The sequence below is a fragment of the Vombatus ursinus genome, unplaced genomic scaffold (genome assembly GCF_900497805.2).
Source record: "Vombatus ursinus unplaced genomic scaffold, bare-nosed wombat genome assembly UNPS02014779.1, whole genome shotgun sequence".
Lineage (NCBI taxonomy): Eukaryota > Metazoa > Chordata > Mammalia > Diprotodontia > Vombatidae > Vombatus > Vombatus ursinus.
This window is the reverse complement of record NW_020954557.1, coordinates 45,132,073-45,158,874: the sequence shown is the minus strand read 5'-3', so window position 1 is coordinate 45,158,874 and position 26,802 is coordinate 45,132,073. Positions and strand designations below refer to the sequence as shown.

At 38.1% G+C, this 26,802-nt stretch overlaps 1 protein-coding gene across 3 annotated transcripts in view; it reads left to right on the top strand.

Moving 5' to 3' along the window:
* Positions 1–1,817: 1,817 nt before the first annotated feature.
* DYNC1I2 (dynein cytoplasmic 1 intermediate chain 2) overlaps positions 1,818–26,802 on the top strand; it is a 63,389-nt gene continuing 38,404 nt past the window's right edge. Inside the window, exons 1-3 of one of the 3 annotated variants that reach the window (XM_027865871.1) lie at positions 1,818–1,905; positions 9,587–9,703; positions 19,987–20,104. In XM_027865871.1, coding sequence (XP_027721672.1) covers positions 9,596–9,703; positions 19,987–20,104 — 226 coding nt within the window. In that variant the 5' untranslated portion in view covers positions 1,818–1,905; positions 9,587–9,595. The other 2 variants (XM_027865869.1, XM_027865870.1) reach the window with 2 other exon arrangements.

Genomic DNA, 26,802 nt, shown 5'->3' with positions numbered 1-26,802 from the left:
CAATTCCCACGGCTAACTCTTACGGCTCCCTATTGACTCCAACATCAAATACAAAACCTTCTATGTGGAATTCAAAGCCCTTCAGAACCTAGCTCCCTCCTACTTTTCTAGTCTTCTTATGCTTTACCCCCTCCCACTTATTCTTTGATCCAATGATACTGGACTCCTGGTTATTCCACAAACAAGACACTCCATCTCTCAGCTCTGGACATTTCTCTGGTTGTCCCTCATGCCTGGAATGCTCTCCCTCCTCATCAATGCCTATTGACCTCCCTAGCTTCCTTTAAGTACCAACTAAAATCCTGTCTTTTACAATAAGCCTTTTATAATCTCTTCCCTCTGTTAATTATTCCCTATTTATCCTGTATATAGTTTGCTTTGTCTATATTTGTTCGCATGTTGTCTTCTCTATTAGATTGTGAGTTCCTTGAGGGTAGGGACAGTTTTCTGTTTGTTTGTTTTTTGTTTTTTTTGTTTTTGTATTCCCCAGCCCTTAGCACAGTGCCTGCAACATGGTATTTTTTAATAAATGTTTATTTATTGATTGATAAATATCAGCTATTATTATCAACTATTACATATCTCTATCTCAAAATGTGCTAGTTCAGTTATCCTGTCAAAAAAAGAATGATGAAATTTGTCTGACATCAGCCTCCCTTGAACAAAGTCCTTATGTTTTTAGATAACATTCTGGTAAAGGATGTTTGTAATACATCTTAAATTTGTGTATTTGTTGAATAGCAACCTTATTAGCAGAGGTACTGAAGTTGTGATTTCACTAGTATACAGAATTCTCAGGTGATCAACCTCCCTCTACTTTTACAGGTTGGTACCCTCTCTGCAATAGATAGTCTTAGACAATCGCTTTTGGCACTGAAGGTTAAAGGACCTTGCACAAGGGCAGCACTTGGCCCTAGGTCTTCCTGGCCTTAAGACTGTCCTTCCATCCAATATATCTCAACCTTATAATAAAGTTATTGTTGCTTATTTCAGGAACTTTTGCTTTATGTAGAGCAATGAATTGGTAACAATTTTTCAAATCTATTTAGCAAGTAGCAATTAACCTGATCTATGGATAGACTTCAGGGAGTTGATGACTTGGGAAGGAGGAAAAATTACCTCTTTATTTTCAATCATCTCTATCTGAAATTTAACAAAAACATTATTCTGAGAAGGGGTCCACAGGCTTGACTAGGCTGCCAAAGGCGCCTATGAGACAAAAAAGTTGAGATCCCCTGTCTAAAAGAATTGCCCAGAACAAGGAGGTTAAGTAATTTGCCCATAGACACACAGCCAGAATGTGTTCGGGGCAGCACTTGAACTCAGGGCTCCTTAGCTTGAAGGCCAGTTACACTGTCTTTCCTATTTATAGAAAACTCCGGGGGGAAAAAAAGACAGGGGTACATCCGAAAGGGGTGCTGAAACGTATTATTAATTTCTCTTTAAGAGTATAATTAAAAGCAAGGGTAAGGAGAAATGACTCCGCAAAGACTGGCTGTTTACGTACTACAAGTCCCAGCATACAAGGGGACGGGGAAAAAAAGACTACACTTCCCAGAATCCACCGCGCATCGCACTTGGCCTCCGCGTCTTCCTGGGAATTGTAGTTCTCTAGGCAGTCACCTGCTCCCAGCGCCGTGGTTGCCTTCCCAGCTTGTGTAAAGTCGGGGCGATTCCTCTGATTTTCCGAAGGCTGTGAACTTGGTGGGGCCCGAGTGCGGCGAGTGCCTCCTTTCCCTCCTCGCATCAGGAAGGTGGCTTACTTGAGGCTAATTCGAGGAGATCCAAAAGGCTCCGCCCTTCCGTCCCACGATCAGCCGCGTCCCAGCGAAGCTACTTGTCCCTTGGCGCTGGCCGTAGCCGACGCCCATCCCTCTTTGTGTGATCGGAAAAGCCGAGGAACCGGTAAGAGCCGCTGGGGCCGTCAGCGTCGGGGCGGCGGCGGAGGCAGAAGACCCAGGTCCGGGCGAGTAGTGGTCAGTCACGCGGGCTTTCCCCATCCTGCCCCCGCGTCAGGTGGGTCGGCCTTTCCCTCCCGCAACCCACTCCCGCCCGAGCCCACGGGCTAGGCCAGAAGAGAGACTCCCGCTCGCCTGCACGGGGTCGCCGCTGTCAGGCGGGCCTGCCCTGCGTGGGCCCAGGGCGGCCCGGAGGAGACGGAGGGCACCGCCCATGCCCGGCCCGGGGACCTCCCTGCGAGAACGGGGCGCTCGGACCGCCGGGCTCCCGCAGCTGCATCCCAGGGACACTCGCGCCCTGCTTCCCCCTCCGGCCCCGGCTCCGACCCCGCCTCTTGTCCCGTAAAAACGCCCCGGGGGGCGCACCCGGCCCCGACGTGGCCCGGCCGCGCTTGGGCGGCGCCTGGCGCTCACCGGACTCCGGAGATTCCCCGGGGTCCGTCACGGAGCCACCATTGCCCGGGCTTCCCCGGGGAGGGCGCGGGGGCCAAGTTGTGCGTCTGCAACCAAAATAAAAACAGCTTCTAAGCAAACATGCACTGAGGGAGAGCTCCCTGAGGACGAGACCCTGGGTGAGGCGACATGGCGTTTTCTCCTCTGCATTTAGTACAACGTCTCGTATAGAATTTGGCAATTTGTTGGATGAATGTAGGCAGTGTAGGAGAGAGTTATTAATAGCAGATTCTATCTTAGAGGTTCATAACCTTGAGCCGTGTTTGCTTTTCAAAATATGGCTATTTTAATATATTTAGTTTCTTTTGTATTTTGCTTGATAACGTTTAAAAATATTATGAGAAGGGTTCCTTATTGTCAGACTGCCATAGGAATCTAAGAACCCCTGGAGCATATCTGTGTAGTAGGGAGCTAGAGCAAGAATGAAAACAGGAAAAATATTTCTCCTATGGTTTATATTTTTAGGTGTGTACAGGTGTTTCACCTTTTGTTTTCAATGCTTTTAAAGAGTATACTGAGGAAATACTTTCTATTATTTGGGGGAGTGGATGGTTGTCAGTTTGAAGTTCAGAGCCTTTCTTACCCATGGAGGGAAAGTACTGTCTCCTGAAATTTCCTTTGTGCTTTAATCGGTAGTTGAATTTTTTTTTCTTTCATAACTTGACATTTTGGTAATATAACAATAATGATAATTTTTTGCATGTGTTTCTTTAGAATTTTCCCAAATACTTTGAAATAGTTTTAAAGCCACAATTTTCAAAAACTTTAATACTGTTTTAAAGAGCACAGAGAAATTGGCTGTTATTTAATAAATTAGTGATTTGAAGTGGAATACAGTTTACTGTCTGTCAATATAAAATTATCTCAGCAAAGATCCCTAAATTTTCAATAAATATTCAGGTCTTTCTGAAACTAAGGATGATAAACTATGCCCATTTAATTATTTCTTGACGCCATGCTTGTACAGGACATTCATGTCTTAATACAACCCTTCAAATATTTATTAAACAATCTTTTTTTATGCAGTGCATTTTGCTAGGTCTTAGGCTACAAAGACAAACCACAACACTCCTCTCCCTTCAACCTCTCAGAAACCCCAGCTTCAAGTTCAGTTCATGTGCCATCTCCTACTGGAAGCCATTCTTCATCCTCTTAGCTGCTGGTATCTACTGCCTCAAATCCAATTATCAGATACCTACTTTTTGGTTTCTATATTACAGGTACTCAGCAGAATGTAAGTTACTGGAGGGAGAGGAGGACTTGCATTTCAGGGATGGAAGACAGCCTGGAAAAGACATGGAGTGGGGAAATGGAATATCACGTACAGGGAACTAGCAAGTAGGCTGATTTAGTTGGAATGGTAAGTATGTTAAGGGGAGTAATGTGAAATAAACCTGGAAATATCTGAAAGGTATTGTGAAGGACTTTAAGTGCCAAGCTAAGGAGTTTTGTGTTTCCCTAGAGGCAATAGGGAGCTACTGAAATTTCTTGAGTGGGGGAACAACACATTAAGACTTGTGCTTTAGGTAGATTATTTTGGTAACTGTGTGGAAGATAGATTGGAAAGGGGAGATACTGAAAGGCCTCAGTTAGGAGCCTCTTGCCATAGTCAGGTGAAAGATAATAAGATTCTAAAGAAGGGAAGTAGCCAAACGAATGAAAAGAAGGGGATGGATATAAGGGGTACTATGGAAGTAGAATTGAAATGACTTAGCTACTGATTGCATATGAGGGGTGAGGGACAGAGATGGAAATAAGGGTGATTAGGTAGATGGTGCCCCCAACAAAAATAGAGAAAGATTGAGTTTAGAAGGAATTAAGTTCAGCTTTGCATGTGTTACCTTTGAGATGTCTTTTTGCCCATCTCAGTTGATGTTTAATAAAGCAATTTATTTTTGTTTGCCCTTCTTGTAAAAGTAGTACTTGCTAGCAGTTTTTGCATTTTGAGGAATTTTTTGTTGCTGTTCAATTCAGTAATTAAATGAGTCCATCAGTCAATAAGTATTTATTATACCCTTCCTACATTCCAGGTACTTTGCTTAAGCCCTGGAGATATCAATAAAGCCAAAAGATGGTACCCTCTCTCAAGGAGCTTACAATCTAAATGGGGAAACAAGATACAAACAACTATGTACAAAGAAGATATATATACAAGATAAATTGTAGATAATCAGCAGAGGGAAGGCATTTACATTAAAGGGAATCAGGAAAGGCCCTCTTGTAGAAGGTGGGATTTTAGGTGGGACTTAAAGGATGGATGATGAGGAGAGGGAGAATTCAGGTACTAGGGACAGCCAGTGAAAATGCAGTGATGTCTTGTATAAGGGACGAAAAAGGTGGCCAGTGTCACTGGATCCCAGAGTAAATTGGTGAATAAGGTATAAGAAGTCTGGAAATGTGTGTGTCCGGGGAGGAGGACAGATTTTGATGGACTCTGGATACCAAACAAGATTTTATGTTTGATCCTTGAGGTAACTGGGAGCCAGTGGAGTTTATTGAATGGGAAGGAGGTAGTGGGACTTGGTAAGACCTGCATTTTAGGAAGATAAATTTGAAAGATGAGGGGAGATGGATTGGAGTGGGGAGAGACTTGAGATAGGGACACCAGAAGCCTGCTGCAGTAGTTCAGGCCTGAGGTGATAAGGGCTTCTGTTAGGGTATTGCATTGTCAGAGGAGAGAAGGAAGCCTCTAGAAGAGCTTTTGCAAAGGTAAAATCTATGGGACTTGGCCACAGATTGCGTATGGAGGGTAACAGACAGGGAGCAATTGAGAATGACACGTAGCTTGTAAGCCTGAGTGATTGGGAAGATGGTGGTCCCCTAGCTAGCAACAGGGAAGTGAGGAAGAGGGGAAGGTTTGTGGGAGTGTGTGTGGAGATTATGAATTCAGTTTTTGACATGTTAAGTTAAGGATGTCTTTGGAAAATCTAGTTTATGTATTCTGGGACATCCAGTTGTAGATGTCCAGTAGGCAGTTGGAGATGCAAGGCTGGAAGTCTGAAGAGGTTAGAGCTGGACAAGTAGATTTGAGGGTCTTTGGTACAGAGGTGATGGTGACCATCATGGGATGATCATCCCATGGGTGATGATGAGATGACCAAGTGAAATAATATAGAGGAAGAAAAGAAGAGCACCCAGGATAGCTCTGGGGAACAACAAAGGGTGACCCGGATGGAGATCCAGCAAAGGAGACTGAGGAGAGGTCAACCAAGACAAAATAATGTCATGGAAGCTTAGAGAGAAGAGAGTATCAAGGAGAAGAGGGTGACTGAGAGTGTCAGTTAATTTAAACAAATATTTATGAAGCACATTCTACGTGTAAGGTCCTCCACCAGTTATTGGGTGAGGATGGGGGGGAAGGGAGAAGAGACAGGAAAAATTACACAGTTGCTATTCCCAAGAAGCTTACTATCTATTAAGGAAGGTACAATTCAAGGTTGAAAGTGGTGAGGCAAAAAGTTTAAGGAGAAAGTGACCATTTTAAAATGGGGACATTGTGTAGTAGAAAAATGATGAGACTGGAGTTGAAAGACCTTGGTTTTAATAAAAACTGTACCACTTAATGTGTGTGTGATCTTAGACGAGTTACTTTGCCTTTCTGTGCCTTGGTTACCTCATCAGTAAAGTGAGGAGGCCAGATTAGATGACCTTCCCCCCCCCCCCCCAAGTGAGCAAGAATTTATTAAGTCCCCAGTATCTTCCAGGAACTGTGCTAAGAGCTAGGGATATTTTTAAAAAAAAAAAAAGGTAAAAAAATGAATGAATGAATAAATAAATAGAATTAGTCCCTGCTCTCTAAGAGCTCACGGTCTAATGGATTAAGCCTCAGGGGTGGGGAACCTTCGGCCTTGAGGCCACAGGTGGCCTTCTAGGTTCTTAGGTGCAGCCTTTCAATTGAGTCCAAGTTTTACAAAACAAATCCTTTGATTAAGGGAATTTGTTTTGTGAAGTTTGGATTCAGTCAAAGGGCTGCACTTAAGGACCTCTATGGCCACATGTGGCCTTGAGGCCACAGGTTCCCCACTCTTGGATTAAGGCAACACAAGCAATAATTTTCTAGGGCAGATTTCTCCTGCTGCTGCCTCAATCTCTCTATTTCAGTTCACCTCATCTGAAAGTACAGATAAAAGACACTTACATGCAGTGATCTGGTTAATGTCATAAAATTTAAAAGCAATTACCAGACCACCAGTTCCTTTTTTTATACTTTGCTTCCTCACAGTCTCTGGGTGCCCCCCAAACCACTCAAAAGCAGGGGTTTTGCCATTCTACACAGAATATACTCCTTTCTTTTCCATCCATTTTGTTCTATCCTAGAAGCTCACCTCACCTGCTACCGTTTCGGTAGATTCCTCTTATAGTTAAGGTGAGTAATATTCCATTTTCTAGGACTGTTCCCCCTTTTTAGTTTTTCTTCTCTAACTAACCGCCTCTCAGTGGTCTACCTTCTTCCCCCCCCCACCTTAATTATTCAACAGCTTAAAGGGTAGACACAATGCAAATTTTGTAAATCACTCTGGGGTGCTATAAATAATGCTTAATATAATATAAAATATAATAATATAAAATTAAATTTTATATTTGTAAATGCAAAACTTAAAAGCACAAAATAATTTACAAAGAGGAAGATACTAGCAAGTGGCAGGGTCAGGATAGTCTTCCTGGAAGAGCTGGCACTTGAGTTGAGCTTTGAAGGAAGCTTGGAATTATATGAGGTGGAAGTGAGGAAAGGGGAATAGAATGTCCTCTATGGGGTGGAGCACAAAGCCTAAAATGATTAGTTCCATTTTAGTTATGTTGAGTTCAGAATGTCCATAGGACATTGAGGTAAAGATGTCAAATAGATAGTTGAAATGGAACTGAAGAGCATGGGAAGGTCTTGGGCCTGGATATATAGATTTCTGAGTTACCTGTTTTAAGCATATAATTGAAGCCTTGGGAATGGACGAGATCACTCAAAGAGTGAAAAGAAGACCAAAGACAGAGTAGTAGAGCGCACACACACTCTTGGGGGGGAAACATCATGAGCCAGCAAAGGTGAACCAGAAAAGGGCATTGTCAGAGAAGCCAAGAGAGGAGAGAGTATTCAGAAGGAGTTACCATTTGTTATCATTTGACATTGTCAGCTGTGTCATTTGCTGCAGAAAGACCAAGAAGGATGAAGAGTAAGAAATAGCCATTTTATCTGATAACTAAGAGGTAATCTATGACCTTGGAGAGAGCAGTTTCGTTGGAATAGTGAAGAGTTAGGAGTAAGAGTAGAGTGAGTCAGTGGAGGGAGCAAATATAAATTGCTCTTTTTCAGAAGTTTATTTTTGCGGGTAAGAATATCCATAGGACTGTAACATGCAGGGTTGGCAGCATTGGAGGAGAGATCAAAGGACCAAGCTCTCAGAAGAGAAAAGAGAGGATAAGATCACAGGCAGAAGTAGAGTGGTTAGTATTGACAAAGAGATTCACCTCGCCTTCTGAGGCTGACCTGAAGGAGGAAGAGGTCAAGTGAAAGTTGAAGAGAGGTTTTGAGATGTGGAAGGTGGAAAATATACACAGATAAGTAGATAGCCAGAAATTTTAGGAGGGAGAGAGTACTACCAACTAAGGTTGTGGAGGAAGGAATTATGGAGGAGTTGGTACCCAAGTTAAGCTTTGAAAGAAGCTGGGAATTCCAAGAGGCAGTAATGAGGAAGGTGTACATTCCAGGTCCCGGTGATGATTAGAGCAAAATCATTTTGATTATGAAGATTTTGCACAAACAAATCTAATGCAGTTAAAATTTATAGGGAAATAGATAACTGGTAAAAAAAAATCTTTGCAGTTTTTTACTGCAAATAATTAAGAAAATGCAAATTAAAACAACTCTAAGGTTTCACTTCACACCATCAGATTGGCAAAAAGGAAAATCCAGATGTTGGAGGAATTCAGGAAAACAGACACACTGATACATTGTTGATGGAACTGTGATTTGGTCTAATTTGAAACCATGTCCCAAAAGTTGTTTAACTACCTATTGTGATAGGACTATTCTCCAAAAAAAGATTAAAGAAAGAGGAAAAGAGCCCATATGCACACAAGTATTTATAGGAGCTCTTTTTGTGGGAAACTAAAGGAGGGCCCTTCTATGGGGGAAGGGCTAAATAAATTGTGGTATATAAATACATTGGAATATGATGGTACTATAAGAAATTATAGAAACTGGGAAAGACCCATGATCAGATGCACAGTGAAGTGAGCAGAACTAGGAGCAGTTTACACAATGACAACATTACAAAAAACAACTTTGAAAGATTTTAGAAATCTGATTAATGCGAACGATAAACCATGAATTCAGAGAACTGAAGATGGATTACACCATTCACCTCCTGCCAAAGAAATGAGACATATATATTTAGACATGGTCAAAGTGAGAATTTGTTTTGTTAGACTATGCATAGTTATTTTGAAGATATTTGTTTTAGATTTTAATTGCAATTGTGTAGGCAGTATGAGAGATAAACACTTGTAAAAATAAACTTTTTTTTTTAAAAGCATGGAGATAGGAGATGAAATAGTGAGTTAGAAGGGAAGCATCTTTAGGTCACTTTGGCTGGAACATGCCTAAAGGGGATAACCCAGGTACTAGACCTGTGATTTCATTGGTATAGAGATCCTCGCCCCCACCCTGACTTTGCCTCTACCTCAAGAAAATCCCTCTTATCAACACAGTTCCGTGTCTTCTTGGCAATTTATAGTCTTAAGAGACCTACCGAGAGAACTAAGAGTATAAATGACATGACCAAATTCACATAGCCAGTGTGTGTTAGGAATAGGACTTTGACCCAGGTCTTCCTGGCTTTGAGACTGACTATCTATTATTCCATCCTGCTTTTCTACCCAAGGGTGGATAATGTAAAATAAGTCTAACAATGTAGCTGGAAGTCAGGCTGTGGAGAGCTAAAGAGTTGAGGATTTTCTGGTTTTAAAAAAACATGAAGTATACACTATTGTTTAAATAGAAATCATTTTATTTCTTGTTCATGTTTGTAATCTTTTCAACTCCCAACTCTTAAGAAATTACGAGACCTTTTGCTTTACTGATGGCATTTGTTTAAAGTGTATTTCTTTTATAAATCTAACTTTAGCAAAATTAAGTTATTGCCAGCATTCTGATTATTTTAAATAATTGTATTTTCATTAAGGTCACAACCATGTCAGACAAAAGTGAATTGAAGGCTGAATTGGAGCGAAAGAAGCAGCGGTTAGCTCAAATCAGAGAGGAGAAGAAGAGAAAGGAAGAAGAAAGAAAGAAAAAGGAAGTAAGCTTGATTATGTTTTAATTACATTAATCGGTTTTGAATAACCTGATTATTCATTCGGTTCATGATTTCATAGTATTTTAAACTGTAGTAGTTTTGTGAATCCAACTCTAGTTTCATGCCTTATCTCACTTTAAACAAGTCTTGAGTTCCTCAGTGGATGTGTCATTTCATTGATGTGGGTGCTCCATCCAGTATTAAAGGTGACAGTTCATCCATGCTTTTCAAATTCTTTCCTCTCTTCTCCAAAAGGATCTGCCTTGTGTGCTGAAGTCTCCTCTTTAGGTCTTTTAAACACTGTCTGAGAAACAGATGGTGAATGTATCACTTAGGCTTTCTACCTTTTTACTCTCACTTCCTGACTGGCCCACTTCCTTTTCCCATCTTGTATTCCTTGGAAGATCCTGTCTTTTATGCTGTTTACTGTGTACAAGTCATCATTGGTCATTTGCTATAGCCCATTTATACCCACCCTGCACATTTCCCTTGAACTGTGGGTTACCTATAATTTTTTCTTTGGAGATTTGGGTGTTCTGTAATTCACAGCCATAGTCACATAGTTATCAGATTATTGCTGTTAAAAAGATGAGGTTTTGTATCAGGTTTTTTCTGTGGGATTGTTGAAAATACTTTCCCAAGTACAAGTCAATGCAGTTCAACAAACATTTATTAAGGACCTACTCTGTGCACAGTGCTTGGGATACAAAGACAATAATGAAACAGGTCTTGCTGTCAAGGAGTTTACATTCTGCTGGGCTCCTCTCTTCCTTTTCTTTAATTCTGGGTCCAGCTTATAGTTTATCTGTAGTTCCTGTCTAAGATTAATGTACTGATGAACTAATTCAGTGGATTCTATCCAGTTGTATAGTCTGTACAAGAGGCATTCTTCATTTATCTGGTTTTCTTGTATTTATTCTTTTGAATAATCAGAAATCTAATCAAGGAGGTCCCAACAATGTATGATTTTCCTCTGATTAGTCAATTGGTATCTTTTCCTTTTTAAAATATATTGAAAATTGATCCCATAGTGCTTTCAACATTGCTTCCTCAAGCATAAATTATCTTTTGTGTATATGAGTGTATGTGTGTATGTTTTTTGGTATAATCCAGCTACTCTTCCCTGCTTTATTTTCTTTTTTCTTTTTTTTCAAAACAGAAATTTAATAGTATTGTGTTTTTTCCAATGTGAAGACAATTTTTAACATTCCTTTTTTATAAAATTTTGAGTTCCTAATTTTCTCCCTTCCTTTCCCTCTCCCTAAGATGGTAAGCAATTTGATATAGGTTATATGTGTGCAATCATGTAAAATATATTTCCGTATTAGTCATGTTGTGAAAGAGGAAACTGTTTGCAAAAAAAAAATACAGTTTGCAAAAGGAAAAAACCATGAAAAAAACAAAGTGAAATAGTATGCTTCAGTCTGCATTCAGACTCCATCAGTTCTTTCTCTGAACGTGGATAGCATTTTCCATCATGAGTCTTTTAGAATTGTTTTGGATTATTATGTTGCTGAGAAAGCTAAGTCAGCCATAGTTGACCATCATTCAATGTTGCTGTTACTGGTGTATAATGCCTGCTTCATTTTCTTAAGTATTATTTTCACTTCCCCAAATGCACATTAGGTACTGATGTGTTAAGAGCACTAATGTGGTAGTTCCACTATCCTAGTTGATGAAAATTAGTCATTATAGAAATAAAGGCAGATTTACCTCATTTTTCATCTGTTTGTTTTTCTCCCAATTTTCACCTATAAATTCTCTGTCCCAGGCCCTCTACTTCATTCTCTATATACTGTCCCTCCATGACCTCATCATCCCTTGTGTTTAATTATCATCGCTTTTCAGCTGACTCATAGATCTAGAAATCCAGCTCCAGTTTCTCCTCAGACCTTCAGTTCTGCACCACCATTTGCCTAATTGGACATTTCAAACTGAATGTTGCTGAGACATCTCAAACTCAGTATGTCCCAAACTGAAGTTATTATCTTTCTTTTCAAAACCACCTACCTTCCAAACTTCTGTTTCTATCAAAGATACCACTGTTCTTCCAGTTTCCCAGGTTTGTAAACTTGGTGTTATCCTCAGCTCCTCTCCCCACATATCTGATCAGTTTCCAATATTGTCATTTCTCCCTCCACAACATTTTTCACACCTAACCCCTTTTCTTTATACATACAGTTAAGACCTTAGTTCAGGCTTTCATCACTTCTCACTTAGATTATTGTAACAATCTCCTAATTGTTGTCTTTGCCTTAAGTCTCTCCCTACTTCTTTCCTCTCTTTTCTTCCTCTGCACTGCTGTCAAAGGGATTTTCCTTAAGCACAGACCATATCACTTACCTACTCTATCAATTCCAGTGGGATTCACTGTTGCCTTTAAGATAAAATATCAACTCCTCTTTTAGCTTTTAAAGCCATATATGACCTGACCCTAAACTGCCTTTCTGTCCTCAATGGACATTATTCTCCTCTCACTCTTTGACCTAACCACACCTGCCTTTTTCTGTTTCTCACAAACAACACTCCACTTCCTATATGTATGTCTTTGCACTGGCTGTTCCCTTCTTACCTCTGTCTCCTTGGATCCCTTTCTTTCTTCAAGATGCAGCTCAAGTACTACCTTTACATGAAGCTTTTCCTGATCCCCTCAACTGTATTGCCCTTCCTCTCAAACTAACTTGTATTTATTTATAAATATAAATAGTTCTTATTTATTTGTATTTCTTCTCTTTCCATTTATACTGTATATCCTTTTTTCTCTCTCCCAGTTAGAATATACCATTCTTACAAGTAAGGATTGATTCATTTATTGTATTTTTATACCTTGTGCCTGACACAGTGTCTGACACATAGCAGGCAGTTGATAAATGCTTGTTGATTGATTGATTGATTGATGATCTGGCATAGTTGGGTGTCAGGACAAACTTTCTTCAGATTCATTTTTTCTTCCATTGATCTTTGCTGTCTTATGAAGTACAAGTGCTCCATCACCCCCTGTTGTAGCATTTTGAAAATGAGTTTATATTCTAAAGGGGTGCTGGGACCCCAAGAATGCCAAGGCAGAGTTGCCTAGAATGAATTCACACACTCAAGCTTTCTCTTAGTCAAGTAGCAAAAAGTTTATTGTGATGCCAATAGAAGTGGCATCCTGCAAGCTAGTGAGGATGGTGCTGAGGCTTATATGGAAAAGGGACAAGGGAAAAGATGCCAAGGATTCTATTTAAGTAATCTAGGGGTCCAGGTGTCTTTGGGAACTGTGGATGGGAAAATACAGGGAGTCTGCAGAGGCAACTTTGTTGATACCAGACATTAAGGAAGTTGTCAGAGGCATGGACCTTGGAGATCTGGCACTAGGGAGAGTCTTTGGGCCAACCAGTGACAAAAATCCTCCGGCCAGGAGCCCCTGCGTCTGTTTTAACAAGAGAATATGTTCTTCAACAGGAGAAAATTTTCTCAAGGTCAGGGGCCTACTGAGAAATTGGGACACTTCCAGAGGCATGATCTTACATCTGGGGCCTGAGCACCCCATTAGTGTTGCGTTTGGTTTCCATGTCTTTCTACTTGGCAAGATGATTAAATGTTTGGGCAATTACTTTAAGATCATTTAAACATCTATAAAAATGATGGTACCCCACATCAATATCTTTTCCTTTATCCATTTTCCAGTAGCTTGTTTCAATAGATCAGATTGGAGCCTTTGTAGTTGTTATCTTTTCATCCTTATTCTTCTAGTTTGGTGTCAATTTTGACATTTTCTCTAGCAAATGGATAGTCTGCATACAGACAGTTGATTCAGAAATGGCTTTCATGTCAGCAAATAGTTATTTCCTATCTGTTAAGATATAATTACTTTCATTTTTTATAATATTCAGTGTTCACCATACCCAGGACTTTGCAACTTTCTTGGGCGAAAGAATCCATGATACACGTGCTTTTTCACAATCTAAAAGCCTTTGTTTCTTAGTCTTGAAATACACTTTTCAAGATTTTTTGTCCTCTTGTGCAGCTTCACATTGAAATCATGGAACATCATTGTGTATGTTTGTGTTGATTTGATTTAGAGAATCTTGTATTCTTCATAGAATTTCTCAGCAATAGATCTTGCTATGTAAACCCCATGGATTTTTTGCATGAGCTGTTCGTGAGCATCCAAAGGCAAGAGAACCAGCTACGCCATAAGATGATGTTTCTTGTTACTTTGGGGCACAGAGGTCCCCCACTTAAATTAAACATTTAAGTGTTTGTTATCTATACTAGACAATACTATACTAGATTCTGGAGATAAAAAGAAAATTGAAAAGTTCCTTTGCTCAGGAACTTAAATGTGGAAGGTAGGGGAAGGGGTTAAAACCAACTCTGTCAGTTCTTAATTTATTTCTTCAAGGAGAACCTAGGTGCCATACTTCTATTTAGCTGCAATTCCTTATGGTTTCGTTTATGATGAGAATGTCAGTTTGACTTGATTCACCTCCTTCGATAATATGCCAAATTATTGGCCATTAAATAAGGGATCACACAGAGTACTAATAGTTAAATTAATATTCATAGATTATTAAAAAAAAAAACTGTGTGGTTCTTAGCACCCTCTTCCCTCCTTCTCACTATCACTTCAGAAACAAAAGCAGAAGTAATCCACCTAGGACTAAGGATCCATTTGTATTGTTATCTGTTTCATGGGTTGCTGTGGCTGGAGAATTCATCACCTAATATCTAGGCTACTGGATTCTTAGTTTCGCCAGTTTTTGGAGAGTATGCAGACACAATCTCATGCTGAGACTATAATTGAAGCTTTTCCATCATGGTACAGAACCTGTCAGAGGCTGTATTCCACCTGCACAGTTTTCAAAGCCCATGGCACCTCCATGCCTTGGTAAAGTATTAGCGTAAGACTTTTGGGGTGATAACCTAACATAAAAAAATGAGTATTTAGCAGACTAAACTAGGGAATAATTATTCATTTTTCCAAACGGGTTCTTTCCAAAAGGAAAGGACTCAGTAGAGGCCTCCTTTAATTGGCAAGCTTTTAATTCATTTATCATATTACTTGAGTTATAAAAGTTGAACTCATGTGCAATTTTCCACAAAGTAATGTACATTTGTATTGTATTAACATATTCAAGCCATAAAGTACAAATAAATGACAAACCAGTTAATATGGATTTTGAAATTATTTATCTCATCTTAATATTTTATTAATCGAAAATGGTAATAATCTGATAGCATGGGCCTAATTAGTGGCTTAGTGGCCATATCCTGAATGTTATAGTGAGTATTTGATAGAGGAAACATTTATTTCTTACTGATAGAGAAGGTGCTAGTTCTATAGAAAAGCCCTAGCAATATGATTTTATATGTATTGCAGTCAAATGTACTTTTTATCACTGTTTATAGAAAATGTTTTTTAGATAGATAGGAATAAACTAGTGATATATTTTAAATGGCATATCAGCATATTATATCTGAAGTCTATTCAAAAATTAGTTTCTATAATACTTTTGTCAATTTATTGTTTCATTGGCATGGGCACTCCTTTCACAGATGCCCCACTGTGGTTTTTCATCTTGTGGGATTCTTATCCACTTTTTTTTTTTTCTTAAGTCCTTCATACAATAGCCATTACTTCCTATTTCTTTGCCTAGGGCAGTAGAAAAATGAGTAGCACAAATAAATACTAGGAATTCTTAAGTTCACCATTAGCAGTCACTCTATTCATGATGTGTGTTGAAGTTATTCTTGCATCCAGCCTAACTTTCTGTGCTATATTATAAGCTAGTTGGAGTTTTAAGCCAGTTACTTGATTAAATAATGAGCAACTGCCAGAATCATGATTCAGACTTGGAAGAGCTATCCCAGAATATCATCTATAGGATTAATCTATCCAAAGATGACAGATGGCCAATTATTGCTTTCCAGTTTTCAAGGATGATCATGTTATGATTGGCATCTAATTTTCCAGGACTGTCTGTAATATGATTGGCATCCAGTTGAGAGTTTGTGAAACATGTTCATAGAATTAATTTAATGGGATTAAACCATGAATTGGTGGTGATATACATATTCATGTGAAGGGGACAGAATATAAGACTAAGCTAATAATTTCATTGGTAAAATAAGCTCAGATGGTTCGCCTGTCTTGATGGATTTTTTTCCACCTGATGATTTCCTTAATTTTATATTGGTAGGGTTTGAATAAATTTGAACAACCTTTCCAGTCTAATCTGAAACTGTTCCCCTCTGTGTCCTCTGGCAAAACTAGAGGGCTCATTGTCTCCTGTATGCATGGTATACATGCTACCCTATCTTAACCTCCTTCAGTGCCTTTGCTTCACTGCCCCATGTACCCCCTCTCTCTCTGCTTTCCTCTTTCTTTGTATCTTTCATGGGTGTTTGCACAATAGAACTTGATGGCCCCCTCCCTACTGAAGACCTTTTTTGATCCCTGCAGTTGTTAAGCACTCTTCCACCCTTGAAATTACTTTGTGTGTAAGACATTAAACATCTTAAACATAGATTTAAGTTTGATGAACTTATTTATTTTTTATCACTGGAGGAAAGTACCCTATAAATTGGTCTCCTTCTTATCTTTAGTCCCTCCATCTACTGGCTCCTTCCTTTCTACCTACAAACATACCCAAGACTCTATATACTGAAAAAAAAAATTTCCTAGATTTTATTTCCTTTTTTCATTCATCCTAACATCTGTCCTCTGGTTTCACAACCAAATTTCCAAAAGAAGCTATTTCTGCCTCTTGCCTCCATTTCCTTTCCTTTCTCTTCTCAACCCTTCTCATTACTCAGCTGCAGCTGCTCTCTCCAAAGTTGCCAGTAATCTCTTACTTGCCAAATCTGATAACCTTTTCTCAGGCTTTATTCTTATACTGTTGGCCACTCTTTCCTGGGTATACAGTCTTCTCTGAGTTTTTGTCACAATGTTGTCTCTTGGTTCTCCTCTCTATCTGACCTCTCTTTCTCAGTCTCTTTTTTCTGACTTATTGACCATATCAGGCTCCTAACTTTGGGTGTTCCTGAAAGTTTTATCTTGGGCCTTCTCATATTCTCTCTATTCTTTCACCTGGTAAAAGGTGATGATGACCTGTGCCAGGGTGGTTGCAGTGTCAGAGGAGAGAAGGGGGGAATGTAGGAGAGATGTTGCAAAGGTAAAAGTGACAGCACTTGAAAACATTGGATATGGGGAGTGAAAGAGAGTGAGGAGTTGAGGATGACACCTATATTGTGAGCCTGAGTGACTGAAAGGAAGTATGGTGGTACCTTTGACAATAATGGGGAAGTTAGGAAGAAGGGAAGGTTTGTAGGGAAAGATAATGAGGTCATTTTGGGTCATGTTGAGTATAAGATGTTTACAGGACATCCAGTTTGAGATGTCTAATAAACAGCTGGATATGAGAGAATGGGGATCTGGAGAAAGGTTAAGGCTGGATTGATAGATGTGAGAATCATCATTATAGAGGTGATAGCCATAATTGGGGGGAAAAACCCTTATAGAAAGGTTTTGTTAAGCAAAACGAATTTCCATATTGTCCATGTCCAAAAATATATCTCATTCAGTATCTTGAGTCTATCGCATCTTTATCGGGAGATGGGTAGCATACTTTATTATCGCTCTCCTGGAATTGGTGATTGGCCATTGCATCGAGGATCACAGATTTAGAGGTGGAGGGGACTTCAAAGGCCAGCTAATCCATCCTCCTTGTTCTGCAGATGAGAAGATGGAGGTCCAAAAAGATTAAATGATTTGCTGCTTGAAGTCATGTAGTTAATAAATTATATTAGAACCTAGATTCTTTGACTCCAAATTCAGCACTCTTTCTGATGTCCAGTACTGCTTCTGCACTTCTCGTTGGGATTATTTATAACCACAATTCCCAAACTGAGTACAGATATTCCACAGTGCATTTTACTGGAAATTGAATGCTCTCTAGGTCTGCTTTTATGAAAATTTTAACGAAGACTTCTGCCATATTTGGAAAACGTTAATATGGACCTTTAAAATTTCAGTTCATTTCTTTATAACTTACTAGAAATGTATTTTGGTAGAAGAGGGAAAGCATTCATTTAAGTACTCTAGAGAAGATCTGTTAATCTCATATGCCAAGCTTGGTTCATATCCTGAAAACATGCAGAAGTAACTTACTTTCATCAATCTGTGATCTCACTGATATGAGACCAGTATGGATTACAACCCCATTCATGCTTCCTTACCATGTGTGATTCTGGTCCTTGTACAGTATCCTTTTATAAATCCTCCACAGATGATCAACCGAATGTAACAGAAGCCTTGTAGGTATTTTAATATTGTTTGTGTTTGCCAGGCTATCCATCATAACCATCATTCTTCTTACGTGATCAGCTCACATCTTTTTCTAGTCATGCATCTTTGCTGATATTTTCTATGCTGCTTCCCCATAAAGAAATTGTTATTCTTAATGTGTTGCAATCTAATTAGACCTACCATATGACTTTCCATTGCCCTTTGGTTCATCTGTATTGTTCTACTGATGCCATGTTGTTCCATGATTCATAGTAATATGGTATCACCAGGAGGCTTAGTGTTAAAAAGGTGGGCCTTTGTGTCAGGGATCAGACTGAGATCATTAAAAATTGCTGGGCAGTTTTTCAAATGTGAATCAGCTGGTCCTAGCTCAATATTGTCTTCAGTGGCTTATCAGGATGTGTACTGACACAATAAGTACAGTGGGCTGCCTGTGAAACTATATGTCATAGTCTGGGCAATGTGTATCCTTCATCCATTTGGATTTCTGTGTTGATTGCTAAACTCATCTCTTTTGAGTGACACTTGATCTAATTAAGGAATCCCTGTAGTCTTCTTGGATTCCATGTAATCAGTATAGCATCTCCCTCAAACAGAAGCTTCTGGGGAGTTCCATTTTTAAGTAATCTGGCTTCCATTTGGGCTTTACCTAAGATAATTATCTCTGATAATCTTTGAAGAACATGTCCCTGTTTTATGCCTGCTTGATATTGATGATCAGTTTTCTGTGGCTGCCAGTATGTGGGATCTTGTATGATTTAATGCATGCATAGGAGGCACCTTGTTAGAGAATGTTTAAAGCTACATTTTACTCTACCAAATCACATGCTTTTAAAAAAAATCAACACACTAAACCCAGTGGGATCTTGTAGTCATTATTCCTTTCTATGTTATGTGACACTGAAGATGTGACCTGTTGCAGAAAGTCTTCTGCAAAAGGATACCCTTAACATGTACATAAAGTATGCTTGCAAAGATTTTACAGCGATGAGAAAGTAGACATACCACTTTCTGGGTAATGATATAGCTGGTGATCTTTCCATTCCTTTGGAATTTTCCCCTTTTTGAGTTACCTTGAAAATTGATCTGTGAATGCCTAATACATCATTTCTGACAGTGATTTCTTCTGTATGTATCTGGTTAGATCCAATCATTCATCTTCACTTCATCTTCTTCAGTGTCATTTTGACTTACTCATAGAGCATATCATGTACTGAGCTTAATAGTGATCCCATGAGCAGATTGTGGGAAAGCAGATTACTGACCTGTGTTCCCATGTTGGGTAGGATCCTCAGGAACATTTATGAAAGGACATGGACAGTAGTCACACAGGTTAAGAAACTGTCAAATGACTTGTCTTCTGCACATTGGAAGGAATATCCATATTAATGAGATCATAGATTTATCTCACAGGGTTGTTGTGAGGAAAGTACTGTGTGAATTTTATAGTAAGTAATAAAGTAAATCATGATCACTTCCATTTTTTATTTGTATTTTGGTCTCTTATAATAAAGTGCCCATTTTAAGGGAGTTTAGTTTCTTCCAATAAATAGCCTAAGAATCACACAATTTTGAGATCCTTTATCAATATTTTAGATTGTTGGTAGTCTAAACATGATTCTTAGCATCCTTTTCTGCTGCTTTGCCACCCTCATTATGAGCTTGAAAAATACTGCACAGAATTGAGAGCTAGTTTGAATTTTTATTTTATCTGTTACCAAAGTCTGAGGATTTGTAACTTAATAGCCACCCTTCTACTAATGAGCCCTTTGATGTCCTGGCTGGTCCCCAGACATGAGACATAGTATTCTTTTTAGCTTGGTTGAGTATGCAAGAGCTAGTGGCTTGTTTACATAGAGTTGTCATTGCTGTTGCCATTGCCTTCTCCTCCTCCTTCCCTTCACCCCATTAAAATTTTTTTCACAAAAAGTTATAAATGTCTTATACCACAAGTAAGTTGAATTATGCTTTTTTTTTTTCTTTTCAAATTTAGACTGATCAGAAGAAAGAAGCAGTTGCTCCAGTACAGGAAGAATCCGACCTTGAAAAAAAGAGGCGAGAAGCAGAAGCATTGCTGCAGAGCATGGGGCTGACACCGGAATCTCCTCTGGGTGAGAGTGGAAACATGTCCCTACATTTTGGATAGTGTATTTAGCTTATTTAAAAAGTGAAAATGGCAAGAGAATGTACAGCTTTATGATTTGGGGTACATTTTCCTTGTGTCTGTCCTCTAGGAGCATTAATCTTATGCTCCATTTATTTGGAATTGTCTTTATGTATTAAAATGTATCCAACACATGCATATCTGGGCAAGTGTTCAAAGTATTGCAGACTTAATTATATTTATCATCATATACTGACTCACTAGTTCATTATGCTGACTTTTCTAGTTAAATTAGGCTAAGTGACTATTGCCTCAAAATGCCTGAGATTTTGCCTGCCTGAAAGCTAGAGGAAGACTGATGGGTTGATTTTCTGACAGTACTGATACTCAAGAGAATAGAAGTAGAGAGAAGATGTTTAAAGCTTCACTCTGCTGCCGTGGCTGATAAGGGGAGATTATATAGAGGTTGTATCCCTTGGGACAGTGATTCCACTAGTCTCTTTGGTCTTTTTCTGGATTATTCAAAGGTATAGAAGACCTAAACCAGTAAAAATCCTGAAATGGTATAAGTATACCTGAGGAAAACTCAGTCACATTATTGTGGAAAAACATTTTAAAAGTATTTTTATTGTATTGTGCTAGTACAGAAGTGTATCAGCTAATTGGTTGTGCTACAGAATAATTTGGACATATGTGGCTCCAACTCTCTAAAGGCTTACAATTTTGTTTTGGATTTGGAGTAACTCCAATGATGACATTTTCGGCAGGTCTAGTTACCCTTAAAATATTCATCTTTGGCTAGTTGCCCTTAATTTCCCTAGTTATCTAAAAGTGGCTCTCAGAGTAATGTCAATGTTTGGTCATTTACATGCCTGATTAGAACTGATGAATGTTAAAAACTAATAGGGAAAATGAGTTTCAGATAACTGATGTAATGTAGTCCCCAGGCTCCATGCTATAGGTGCATACTATTGCCAAGTCAATGTGATAAAGAAATCCTTATGGTGTTCTATAGAACCTAGCTGTAGCCAAGAACAAAATCAATTTACTTTAGGTAACTAATTCCCCACTGTGTTAGGAATATGCCTCTCTTAAGCGTAAAAAAAATTACTTACAGATTATAGACAAGAATTGTAAATCACTTTGGTCAGTTAAAATGGGTGAGAAACTTCTGACCTGTGGGTTGAATTTGGCCTGTACCTTGGCTTAATTTCATATGGCCATGGAAGTAAATAGCAAGAGCTGAGGAATCTGTATGCCTTTAGTCACAAAAATGCAATATGACTTTAAAGCTATTGAGGTGATATCCTGAAAAGGCCTCAGGATTGGGTATTGCCATATAAAAATCTGTCTCTCTGTTATTTATATGTGTGTATGTATGTATACATGTTTCTAAATGTTTCCATCATTCCTTTTGCTTTCTTTTTCATTCAGTGTCATATTTCTTACTTACCTGTTAAAATGTTTATAGATGAGAGCATGGAATAGGATAGGATAGATAGGAAACTGCTTCAGTCAGGAAGATCTGGGTTTAAGACTTGCCCCTGTGACATGCAGTCCTAAGCAAGTCACTTAACTTCTTAGTGTCCCAAGCAACTCTTTAAGACAATACATTTCAGAAGTTGTTTATCTATATTGGTACAGAGAGTTTTCTTCACTGAAAATTCCCTACTCCAGTGAAATCATAGAAATCATATTTTTCCCTCATCCCCAATTTTTAAAAATAATAATAAGGATTAAGATGGCGAGTAAAATAGCATATTTCAGCTCTACTCTTGGTCAAAAGAGTTTAGGCTCTCCAAATGTAAGTTTCTATTTATCACTTTCTCCCAAAATATATGCGTGTTAAACATGTTATCTCTATGGAATAGATGCTTTAGGAACTGTTTCATTTTTGTCTTTATACTCCTGGTGCCTACTATACTACCTGGCACTTATTAAGTACTTAGGAAATGCTTCCTTGATTGATTAAAATCAAGGATGTGGAGACGGCTTAAATATATTGTAGCGAATAAAGATTGTTTGTTCTAGATTCTTTTGAAATTTTTGGTAAGAAACAAAAGTATGCTTTATTCTGAAGATAGAATCAAGTCTTAGAATAGAGTGCAGTGACTCTTATTCATTCCAAGGCAGATGATCAGAGTGTTAGAAGAGCATTGTGAAGAATATGTCTTTGTAAATGCATGTCTTCAGAATACCATGCTTGCATGGTCTGGAGACTTCCGTACATGAATGGACTATGGAGAGTCATTACTGGAATCTTTCTTCCTACCCCCCTAAAGTGTATCTGTAATAACTTGTATTACACAGTGTTTCTAGAGGGGAGGAGAGAGATTGCTGGTGATAACTATTTTAGGTATGTGTGATCAGAGGATGATTTTATCTTTATTCTCTAGTGCCTAATGTGCTTGCACATAGTAGACTCCATAAGTGATTGTATAATTGAGTTCTCTGTTCCCTCTAGGATTATACTATGAATTAACATGCCATAACCATATATTTATGATTCAAGTGGCCATTTTATCTTTCTTCTTGGCCCTTACTGACAGTTTTTTAAATAGCAGGAAAGAGGTTCCCTCTTTGTGCCTCAATGCTTTAGACACATGTAGATTAAAGAATTTTCCTTTTTTTCCTTTGGTAAAGAGCTCTATGGTCAACCCTTGATTTTTCTTAGATTTTTGGACAAAGACTTTATGCTTTATGTTGTCTAAATTGTAGATGATTAAGATGGTCTGTGACCTTTCATCTTTCAGAGTACCTGGAATATTTGGGAGAATTAATTTTATTTTAATGTGGAACTAGAAAGAAAACTTTGTGGAAAATGAATATATTAATATTATTACCATAGTGTTAGTATTTGAGTATATATACATGTATATGTATGTATGTATGTATGTATGTATATAGAAGGAAACATGCATACAAATTATTTGTTTATTATCTTTTTCTATCCAAAGTTGTTCAGTTTTCTTTTGTGGATATTGTTGTAAAAGGAGAGGGATGAATTTGAACCCCAAGCCTTAAGTTAAGTCATTATACCAGTTTAAGGTCCTCAAATAGAGGACAAATGCTGGCATATTTTGTGATGCATAATTATTTAAATAGATATTTATAGGCAGTAATATTTTGGGACTAAAGTGTTAATATCTTTTCTTTAGATACTCAATTTTTATTGAATTTTCTGTGATCCCAACACTCAGTTCACAAAAGAGGATATAACCACTGTATTACATGATCTGTAATAAGGCTGTATTCTAACTTAAAACACACCCCTTAAGCCATTTTGAGTTAATTAAAATTATTAACCACCAAGTATATTTAAAGCACTATTACACATTAGAGCATCAAGAAGAGAGGGGGGAAAGTAGTGCCAGCTAAATCAGGTATTGTAGGAAAAAAAAATTTTCCCTTTTCTTCACATTCAGGCGCTACTGTGGCATATGCAAATGTGCTAACCAAAGCACAGTGTCTGCCCTCAGGTTGCTCACAATATAGTGGAGGAATTAACATGCAAACAATTGTGTGCTCACACAATGTATGTAGTGCAAATGGGAGATAATTTCAGAGGGAAGCCATTAACAGTGGGGAAAGGGGGAATGGGAGAGGCCTCATGCAGAAAGGAGAACTGGTTACCTGTTTTGTTACTAGGTTATATTATTATTTATATATTGTTTGAAAAGGCAGTTTTTTCCCCTAATGATACATTTATCATGATGGCTGACTGATTTTTTTTTTCTCAAATTCACATTACTTAATGTTTTGTGGGGTAACTTCTTAGCATTTATCCATTTGTCATCAGAGCAAGTTATTCTCTCACAAAGTATCTTCAGATAAGTCGTGGAATACCACATTATCTTTGAAATTTTTCAACTGTGATTAAGCAAGCAGATTCTGAAAGCTCTCCCCCTCATGAATGTAAGAAAATCCTAATTTATGTGGTGACATTCAAAAAGATAGAGCAACTTTTAGTTAACAAAGAAATATTTGATTTCTTTTAACAAGTAAAATTAAGCCTTCTTATTATCTAGACTAGCAGATTTAATTATTTCTTCTGTAAATGTTCTTAACCACTGTTATGTTTGCTGGACATTGTAAGTGGTTACAGAGGAAGTAGAAGATTAGAAGATTGTATCCCTGCCCAAGGGGGTGGAAATTTAAATGGGGGGGGGGGGGGGGGGGGAGTGGAGTAAATATGTGCATATGAAACTCTAGTCACAGTAACACTTCTATAAACTTAAATAAAAACAGCCTCAGTTGTCAAGAGATAGAAGGAGTGTTAGAGCCCTGAAGAGTTAGAAAGAAAAATGGAGATGGAAGACCCCTTATCTTAATTTTTCATAACACATTTTGATTCTATTTCCCCTGCTGTACTTTCGCATAGCAGAAGCTAAATAGTTGAGATTTACATTTTGGGAAACATGACAAGGGCTATGGACCTTAGAAAAAGCCAAATAGAACATTTTCCTTATCACCAGAATCTTTGTTATAGAACAATGTTTCATACTTTTCAAACATGAAGACCCCTTCTTAACAAAAACATTTCAGGGCCCCCACTAAACAAATAGTTATACAATTCATATGTGTTAATTGAACTCATCCATGATGATTAAAATCGATTATGAATTAAAATGGAAATGGCAATGCTAAGTGAACAAAAAGATCCTGAATCGCCTATAGTCACCCTGCAGACTCCAAGGCATTTTCATCCCACATTTGGGAGGCTCTGTTACAGAATTTGAAAATACTCATGGCTAAATTTTGATGAGGTTACTCAAATTTTGATGAACTTATTCTGAAGAGGCTTCACTGAAGAATTAACGTTTCACTGAGTTGTGAAGGAGGGGAGAAACATGGGATATTTAGTGAGAGTAGATGATGAGTCATAATTGAGAGACAAGAAAGGCTATCCCCATTTCCTTTCTTTTGGAGTAGAGGTTCATTGTAATTGATTCTCATCCATTGGTTTCAACTTTGATTTTTTACCCAGGAGCAGTCTAAAAACTGTTACTTTAACTTTGTCCTTACTATTCTTTAGCAAGCTAAAAGGCAGCTATGTTATTTTTTATCCCTGAAAGATTTAGGACTGATGCTGGACTAGTTTCCAAGGTCAAGTCATGTCAAGGGCACAGACATTTATAAATCAGTCACCTGGTATGTGCCAGGCACTATGCTAAATGCTGGGGATACAAAGAAAGGCAAAAACAGGTCTTGCTCTCAAGGAGCTCATGATCTAATGGGAGAGACAGTATAGAAACAGCTAATTCAAACAAGAGCTATACAGGATAAGTTGGAGATAATCAATGGAGGGAAGATACTAGTATTAAAGGGAGTTGTAGAAGATGGGATTTTAGCTGGGACTTAAAGGAAGAGGCCAGGAAGCAAAGATGAGGGGAGAGAGAATATGTGAAAAGACCACTTGGCTGCAACTGACTGACTTTTGGTTACAGAGAAAGGAAGGTACCTAGTTTTTAGATTTCTGATTCCTCGTAATGGCCTACATGTGAAGAGTTACTTTTAACTATTATTCTAAGGCATTATGGTGTCTCTAACACAAACTTTAACTTAGATTTTTTTTTAATTGACAAGAAACTTAGATTTATTTATATACATAAAGTTAAGTTGATACTACCATTTCTTTTAGATTTTATTTTGGGCCAGTTTGGATTAATTCATATGTAACATCCATATCAGGTGGAAATTCATCAATACTGTTTGAAGTGATCTGATTAAGGCATTGTTTTACTGGAGGGCTCATGTTGTAATGTTTATTCTTACCTCTAATACCTTTAGTTCTTACCTCAAAAGCTAAATGTTAATGGTGTCTTGTGACTAGAACAGTAGGACTGGACGCTCTTAGACCATCATTGAAGACAAATTTCTAATTTTTGTCTTTTTGGCTGTGTATCTTCCTGAAGTTCAAATATATTTTCTACATGTCTGAAAATTGAGGCTTCCATATATTTTCAGTAATGGTCTATTAAAATCTGGAAATATAGAGATGATAGCTGTTTTTGCATCTGATTTTTTTTTGTTAGTCCCCAAATCTGCTACTCTTACAGCTAGCTCTGTAGAATTCTCCTTTTTTTATGTGAAGTTTCTTTTTTGCATGGATGTGCTATTGAATATTTATTATTTCAATAGTGGAAATGGACTTAATTTAAACTCCTGAGACCACTATGGAAACTCAGAGTGATCTTCCTTTCCATTAACTGTATTGAGTAGCTCAGTAGAGAGATGGTAATGATGATGAGGTGTGTGTGTGTGTGTGATGTATCCTCTTATCCTTTTAGCTATTAAACTTTGATTACCAAATAGTAAGATCTTGCTAATTTATGATTTAAGAAATTGGGGGAAAAAGATTTTTGACTACCTTGCAAATTTGATGTTTCTATCTAGAAGCCCAAATTAGTGATGTTCTTTTCATCCTAATTTTTTGTAGTCATTGATAAGTGAAATGGCCATATGTTTATTAAATTGAAAGAGAATGTTTTAGTCATTGCAAAGAATTAAACAAGTGAAAGATATCCATATCTTGTCTTTAAAAATGTTTCTTGTAAATTTAAAGGCAGCTTTAGAGATGATTCTCCTTTAGAAATCTAAGATATATATTTTAAAAATTGTCCCTTGAGTGTTAGACCCTGAAAGGATGTTATGAAAAGAAGAAGTAACTATGTATTGTTTTCACTCGGCCAGGTCACAGAAGAA